This window comes from Hypomesus nipponensis, chromosome 4 (genome assembly GCF_054491055.1).
Source record: "Hypomesus nipponensis isolate SF chromosome 4, ASM5449105v1, whole genome shotgun sequence".
Taxonomy (NCBI): Eukaryota; Metazoa; Chordata; class Actinopteri; order Osmeriformes; family Osmeridae; genus Hypomesus; species Hypomesus nipponensis.
In genome coordinates, this window is record NC_140364.1 from 6777344 (window position 1) to 6785237 (window position 7894).

The window sequence follows — 7894 nt, forward strand, 5'->3', positions numbered from 1 at the left end:
AGCAATAGTGAGCCATAGAAAATGGGTCATCGTCCCAGCTCCAGCCACAGCACATACAGTCATGCTTGAGTGCCTCTGAAAGAGAGCTGGCCTCCCTTTTGATCAGAGACAAGCTGCCTTTAGATCAGCTGCAGCTCGTATGTGTGGGTGTGTTTGTGTGTGTGAATGTGTTCACCCTCCCTCACAATGGTAGTGCTGCAGGAACCCATAAAACAATAACAACCCTGAGTTCCAGTTCATGTCTTAGATCTCCAAGCTCCAGGTGTTTGTTTAGTTAGAAGTATCCACCACAGCCAATTAGTTAATCTAAGAAATATATGTTTATTGCTGTGTGTCTTTGTATATTGAATTTCCATACTGTGGTCAAAATAAAATCACACAATCAATCATTTCAAAGGAATCTGAGCTTTTTGACTCTTCTCAGACATATCTTTCCAAGAAGTACTCTATATCTCTTGTATTTTTTCGGTTTGGGTTGTATTGGTTTGTACATCATAGTCTCCCTATAGGATGGGAAGACTTCAAGCATCTTGACCTGGATAAAAAAAAAGCTATTACTTTCATCTTTGACACATGGGACGGAATTGACAAGGAAAATCATCTCCAAAGGATGATCACACACACACACGTACACACACACTCACACACAAACAAACAACTTCATCCAGCCCCTCAAAAGATCCCCTGCCAACCACAATTCACATCTGCCTGCACTGGTGACATTAGAAACACCCTCCCTTCCCTCCTGCTGCACAGCTCCATCCATCTCATCTGCCTGTCTATGACTTGTGGAGGACCAGTGGACTGGTCAGTGGAAGAGACTGGAGCTGGCATGCAGTCAGCACCATCTGTTCCTTCTCTCCAGGGCACCGGCTCAGAACCATTCCCTGACTAAATGTGGTGCGGGTGGCAGACCAGCCTGCAGGTCCTTGTTTATTGAGAAAATAACATATATATATTTTTAGCATTTAACGGAAATATAATTGGGACTGATTTTGCCGGCTTGCTTTGTCACTTCTATGTAAAAACTGTGCCAGATACCATAGCCTAACAGACACTGACCTGGAGAGAATGTCTGTAATGTTAGATGACTCAGCTTTTGCAGGGCATCAAGTGGCTAACAGGCTATCTGCAGTCAAATCAATGAACACTGACTACAGTGTTCTGCCAACAGGCCAGTACTGATATAGTACCTAATATCTGACCAAACATCTCTGTTTCAATGCCTTGCCAAACTGTAACCGGTTGATTGGAATTGAGATGGACACGCAAACATACCCAATAACAACAGCAAAAGCAGATCTAAATATAAACCCAGGAACTTTTTTTTCATATTCAGAGCTGAGAATGGCTGAGCTCATAGATGAAAATGGAGGATAAGTAACTCATAAGGAGGTTAAGTTAAGGAAACACTGATGTGCTAACATTGTAGTGTTGATTACCTGAAAGACCGTTAGGTAGTGGGGGATGTGACACAGTCACACTGACCATCTTGGGGACCATATGGGCACCCATGTGAAACACGGATGTACTGGATATACGGATGTATTGCTGGAACAGAAATGTACAGAAATCACTAATGCAATACCTCGTTCCCATTGAGTATTGACTGGGTAGAAGAGGGGTGACACAGAGCAGAAAAATTGGCTGTGGATATCTCCATAACTGTTCAGTGTTTCATTTTAAATAGCATGTACGGGATTTGCTACCGTCCAAACAAATGGCTTTCCACTACCTTCCCCAGTAGTTCTACAGGTTTATATCTAACCTGGTAATCACTCATCATTAGCCTACACCATGCTGATTCTACAGCTGTTTTTGAGCGTTACAGCAAAACTATACATCAGCAGTGTACTGAAGATTGTGCTGCAAGGTTAATTTTTTAATTAGTGAGTTTTTTTAATCGTTTTTTGTGTGAGACTGTTTCCCTTGCCTCCATCCCTCCTGGGATAAACATGTTCCTCTTTTTAACCTTGTGGAAATGTAGGCCTACCAGCTAGATAGACAGTATTTGTTTATGCAATAGGGGTGAGATCTAAACTATTGATAGTATCGATACCGACGTTGGTATCAGTATTGATTGATACTCGCGTGATGAGATTGATACTTAGGTTTCAATTAACTTCTCTACATTCAGTACACAATTCCCTCATAGTGGTTGTGCAAACACCCTATGCTATGCTGTGAGTTGTTGCCATTGTTGTGCCAAGGGACTATCCCTGCCAGGAGTTGCATCCCTTGGCCGCGGGAGCCGGGTGCACCCAGAGAAGCGGAGTTTAACCATAGAGTTGATTTTAACTGCTGCACTTCGAATTCACCTCTTATATTGAACAAATTGCGACGTGGAAGACTCAACAGGGTTTTCCATAGAATCGAGGGACTCATTTATCTACATAAATAGCCTACGTTTATTTGTGGAGACGTCTGCTCTTTTCTAGCAAAGGTTACAGAGGGGATACACATTATATCAGGCAGTTTCTTCACCTGATATAATTTGTACCCCCTCCCCTAACATGCAAAGGGTCTGTCCTGCCATCATGTGTGTTATTTTATGTGTTCTTTTGGTCACAATGAACAACATGAGATCATATGGAGGCTGTTTTTTCACTTGGTATAATGTGTATCCCCTCTATAACTTCTGTGTTCATTGACAGACCCTGTGCATGTTAACGGAGGGGGTACACATTATATTAGGCTGATGTAATGTCCCCTGATTCCCCTCTGTAACTTTTGCTAGAAAAGAGCAGACATCTCCACACATAAACGTATTTAAGAGCAGACATCTCCACACACAAACGTATTTATGTACATATGAGTCCCTTGCTACTATGCAAAACCCTGTCGAGTCTTCCACGTCGCAATGTGTTCCATTTAAGAGGTAAGTTAGTGCAGCAATTAAATTCCACTTCTCTGGGCGCACGCGCGCTCCCTCGGCCAGGGGATGCAGATCCTGGTGGGATAAGTGCCTTGGCACAACACCGGCGTGCACGTGCAGTAAAATGACCCAGCAGCACACTATAGTAACAATATTTTTGACACAATTCTTTGTCCTGTGTTTTATTATGATCATAATCATGATCAACTGATCACAAAATCGTTCAATGATCATGAAAATGCAAATGAGCATATTTATGATGTATTCACTTCATAAATTGTGATGCATTGCTTTCTCCTACGCGAAACTAGATAAGCTGCTTTTATTAGTAAAAAGTATCGGTATTGGTAATACTGGCCCTGCATTTACTTACCAATATTGCAGTATCGCATACCCCTATTATGTCTTATTAGCCTAAATATTGTCTATGTTAATTCAGGCATCAGGTGCAGATTTTGTTTGATAAACGTCTATCTGTCTAGCAATCCAAAACAAAAGCCTATCAACAAATTGTTGCAATCAAGTAGGCCTACATTGGGGAGAAACAATGTGATTTAGCCTACTAGTGTCAAATCCACAAACCAAATGCTTTCCTAATATTTTCTATGATGATCAAATCTAAATCTTCTTGAGGAAGGGATGCCACTATCGCATGTCTGTCTCGTAATGTCTGGAAAGACAGAAAACTACAATTACCAGGAGGAAAGGAGGGGTGTTAAGTAGCCAATGAATTTACAGGATGTTTAATGACGACATACATTCGGTCTTTTTATGCGCGAATTTGCCATGCTCTTGCAGAATTCACAGGGAACCTTGCTGAATAGAAGTCCGTCGTCTTTCCTGAGAAGGTGGGTGTCATAGTTTAGCTTTCTCTTTCTTATTTTAATATGAAATATAAACCACTGTATCCTATGTTTTCGTTTTTGTGAAGTTGGGTAGGAAACTTGGCTTAGTATGAAAATGTTTACCTCAGACTTTTTTTTTTTGAACTACTGAAACGTTAACTAGCGTCGTTCGTGTACTTAGATGTGCTTTTGTTTTTAACCTGATAGCAAGCACGTTGGCTACCCTTCATTATCTCTTTCTGGAGATATATTGTTTCTTTAACTTAAAAATGATTCACACGTTAAATGACTTGAGGTTGCCGAGGTAACTGTCCCTCCAATATCTTAATGAAGCAGGTAAAAATAAAGGGAATTCAGTGGCTCGCGGATGTTAACTACCTCTGTTTTGCTTGGATTCGCAATTGGGTGGTTGATTGCCTTTCACTGTTTATAGCTACCACGAGTGCATTGAGCGTGTATTTCGCCGTTGTTTGGATGGCTCGATCGTTGAATACTAACCTAGTTGCGTTTTTCCAGATTGGATATTATTGGGTTTAGCTTTGCCAAGAGCATATTACACGTAAAACGGGCGGAGCTGTTCAGCACGCGCTCATGCTGCTCTTTGTTTGCAGCTGCTCATCAGATTGACAATCAAATGCTGCTTTGTTTCACCCTGTAACCGATTTTCCCGACTGTTTTAAATTGTTGACCCGCTACACAAAAAATTGAAAGCAATGTTTAGTGGGCCATTAATTAAGTGGTCTAGTTGTTGTTGCATCTATATAAATGCATCCATTTCAAGTTGTGACTTGACTTATTAGTCTGCCTTAACTCATGGTAGGTAACTGCGTCTGTGATGGCATCTTACTCATCTCAACGACAACCTTTGAGTTCATCCGGTAAACTACATCTTGCATTTCCGTCTACATGAGCTGTGAAGCGCGCCTTTTTAGGGTTCAGTAACCCACACCCCTGTATTGTGCCGCGCTCTTTGCGGTAATAGGTGCGCTGCACAGTTAACTAGTGCTCACTTTCGGCCTACAATTTTTCTAGGCCACACCCACTGCTGCCTGTGGGAGCAACAACTTTGGAACTTCATAGCCTTTGTCTCAGTGACTACCTGTACATTTGAGTGACTTAAGTCGCCGTGGCAATGCTCTTATTTGAACTTTATTGGTTGAACTGGAACCTTGCTACAGTTCCAAGTGGTCTACAAGCAACAATTTCATTTCATGCAGTAATTTGAATACCAATGCATTGTAATAAGTTGCAAGGATGGTTTTGCTGTGTTCATGTTGTCCTAAGGAGGGCGTGAGAGGACTGTTTGGCCTGGAATGTTGCTAGCACTAGAGGGTGCTGGTGCTCACTGTCAAATGTCTGCCAGCATGCTGGTTATTAATGAAGAGAGGTGGGTGTACCACTTGCTAACGTGACGTTCTGCTTCCCTTCACAGGTATTTTAGTCCTCTAGAAATGGCAGCCTCCGGAGGTGAGCTGTCCCAATTAGCTGTTCTGTCCATTTCAAGACTTTGATCCTACCAATCTTTAGTCCTAACTGTGGTCTATTGTCTTCAGACTCTAAACTAGCTTCAGACATTCAGATAAAGGAACTGGACAAGCGGGCCTCTGGCCAGGCCTTTGAGGTGATCCTGGCTCCCCCGGCACCAGACGCCAGGGTAGAGTTCCCTCTGTCCCCTCCCAAGAAGAAGGACCTCTCGCTGGAGGAGATCCAGAGGAAGCTGGAAGCTGCAGAGGAGAGACGCAAGGTACGTAGGATGCACACGCCGTCTTGGTCAGGCACCTGTATGAATTGGTATTTCAAGTCCTTGAGCTTGTGTAAAGTGGGTCTTAATGCAAGGCCCTGAATGCTTGTCGCCACCGGTGTCAAGCAGTGCTGTTATAGCAGTATGCAAAGGTTTTGGAGAACTAAACGGTCTTCTCCTTTTAGTCTCATGAAGCCGAGGTTCTGAAGCACCTGGCTGAGAAACGTGAGCATGAAAGGGTGGTGCAACAGAAAGCCCTGGAAGAGAACAATAACTTCAGCAAGCTGGCCGAGGAGAAACTGAACCAGAAGATGGAGGCCAACAAAGAAAATCGCACCGCGCTCAAGGCAGCAATGGAGGAGAAGTTCAAGGAGAAGGTAAGTTATTGCTCGAGTTATGACTATAAACGTCAAATAGAACACCACACTAATCTTTTGTGTTCCACAGGATAAGAAACTGGAGGAGGTTCGAAAGAACAAAGAAACCAAAGAGGGCGCCTCAGAAGACTGAGCTGTGCAAGGAGGGGGAGAAGGGGGTTGTACAGGGGTTTTTGTATCCAAAGATTTATTTTCAGTTTGATGGCCAGTATTTGTGTTCTGCCCACCTTAAGAAAAAGCAAAAAAAATTATAAAAAAAACAAAACACTGAATATTCCAATGCTCTGAGTCTACCTGCAATGTGTTTGTTGCTTAGGATATGTAGCTTGCGGCTTCAGAGTTAATGGTTAGCTGTGAGCACTTCTCCTGTATGGAAGCATGTCTCTATGCATAGGTAAACTAATCTCTTCCATAGTCTGCTTTTGGAAATGTGTATGAGTCACACCTGTTCATGGCACTGAATGAGCTCAGTTAGTTCATCTGGACAGTCATCAGTGTCATGCTGCTTTTACTGTCCTGGACCCATCTCGCTCAAGTCCTTACTGCTGTGGCCATGTTCTGCATTTGTAAAGATGGATTTGTCTCAAAGCACATCACGAGTTGTAAGACCATGGTAGGATTTTGCTACACCCGTAAATGGATGTCATCTTTGAAACCATAAAGGGAGGTCTACACAAGCAATACACTGACATCTCCATTGAGCTTGTAACTAGTTGACTTGGAACTGTTGTACTGAGAAATAAAGTTGAGTAAACTTGAATGTGGTTGTTTCGTATTATATTGCAAGACCCGAGTTGTGGTATATTGTGCTTGGGTTAGTTAAGATGAGCAAGATCAATAAAATCCCCATGACATGGATGCTGTATTATAGTGCCACATAACAGATGATGTAATGGTGCTGTGACTGAAACGGCAGTGCATTTTGCTACAACTATGGGTGGGGTTCTCATTGCTCATCCACAATTCTTGGGACGTAAGCCCCATCTTGTGGTCATTAGAGAAATGCAATGGCACTTTGCTCACAGATCATTAAATGTAGGGTCAGTCATGGTGCCACACCTTAAGCCTTATAGACCCTCAGTGCTTTAAGGGCACTTGTCAGCCAAGTTGGTGGACATGAGAAGGATCAGTTCATCTTAGTTGTCGGCCCATATCTAGGTTGTGCTCCAGTCTATTATGGGATCAACGTAGCCTTTGACATAACTTATCTAACCACTCTGCTGCTAGACCAAACTCCTGCGTTTGACATTGTTTTGTCTTTCATTCATTCCTGAGCACTGATGCCACTTTTGCTACAGGGTTTGGACTTGTGTTGTCTTATTGCAATATCATGCTGATTCTGGAAATCAGTCTCCCATCTATTGAATACACACAAAGGTAGCCAGGAGACAAAATATGTTAGAATTGCAATATATATATATATATGTCTTATGCTTGCAAGCAGAGAACTGGCTAACTCCTACACTGTCTCTGAGGTGCAGCTCAGTGACTTCCTTCCTACAGGAGGAGAATGTGTTTTCTGGCATGAGACAACCGTGGGAAGTTGGCACACATTGTTTGAGTTCCGTTATTTATGCAAGCAAAGGCAGCCTTGATCTGACATGACATACAAACATTGGTTTTCTCAATCGGTTCCCAATCATCAGCCCATAAATGACCCAACAACAACATTTGACCCCTCAGTAGCTGGGCCAGGCATATTTGTACATTTGCACAGTGATAATAGTAATCTTAATACATTTCCACAGCATTTTTTGTTCCAAACATATCTATCAATAGCATTTATATTTCAATGGTTATGAGATCCCTCCAAGCCTGTGCTATGCCAATGTCACAATCTCTCCAGTCCAGACTTTAGCTCAAAATGGCAGAACAAACAGGTTAGCCACTAGATGGCAATGTTGCACTAATCTACAACGCTACACTTCCTCTCTCTGTCTTTCTCACTATCTTTTCTCTCACCTACTACTGAACAGAGAAACAGTGAAAGACCATAAGGTCATGCATTTCAGAGTTAATTTGTCCCAATAGCACATTTATAATCCTGTTACGATGT

General features: G+C 42.4%; 1 protein-coding gene across 1 annotated transcript; it reads left to right on the plus strand.

The window, feature by feature from the left end:
• Positions 1–3607: 3607 nt before the first annotated feature.
• LOC146295243 (stathmin-like) lies at positions 3608–6598 on the plus strand. The gene is made up of 5 exons (XM_084696055.1): positions 3608–3723; positions 5153–5187; positions 5274–5464; positions 5647–5838; positions 5909–6598. Exons 1-5 carry the CDS (start codon positions 3647–3649, stop codon positions 5969–5971), a joined length of 558 nt encoding a protein of 185 aa, XP_084552181.1. The 5' UTR covers positions 3608–3646; the 3' UTR covers positions 5972–6598.
• The last annotated feature ends 1296 nt before the right edge of the window (positions 6599–7894 follow it).

Coding starts and splice junctions, on each gene's coding strand:
- LOC146295243 (XM_084696055.1), top strand. CDS start 3,647: ATGCGCGAATTTGCCATGCTCTTGCAGAATTCACAGGGAACCTTGCTG. Junction 5,465..5,646: donor CTGCAGAGGAGAGACGCAAG/GTACGTAGGATG, acceptor TTCTCCTTTTAG/TCTCATGAAGCCGAGGTTCT. Junction 5,839..5,908: donor AGGAGAAGTTCAAGGAGAAG/GTAAGTTATTGC, acceptor TGTGTTCCACAG/GATAAGAAACTGGAGGAGGT.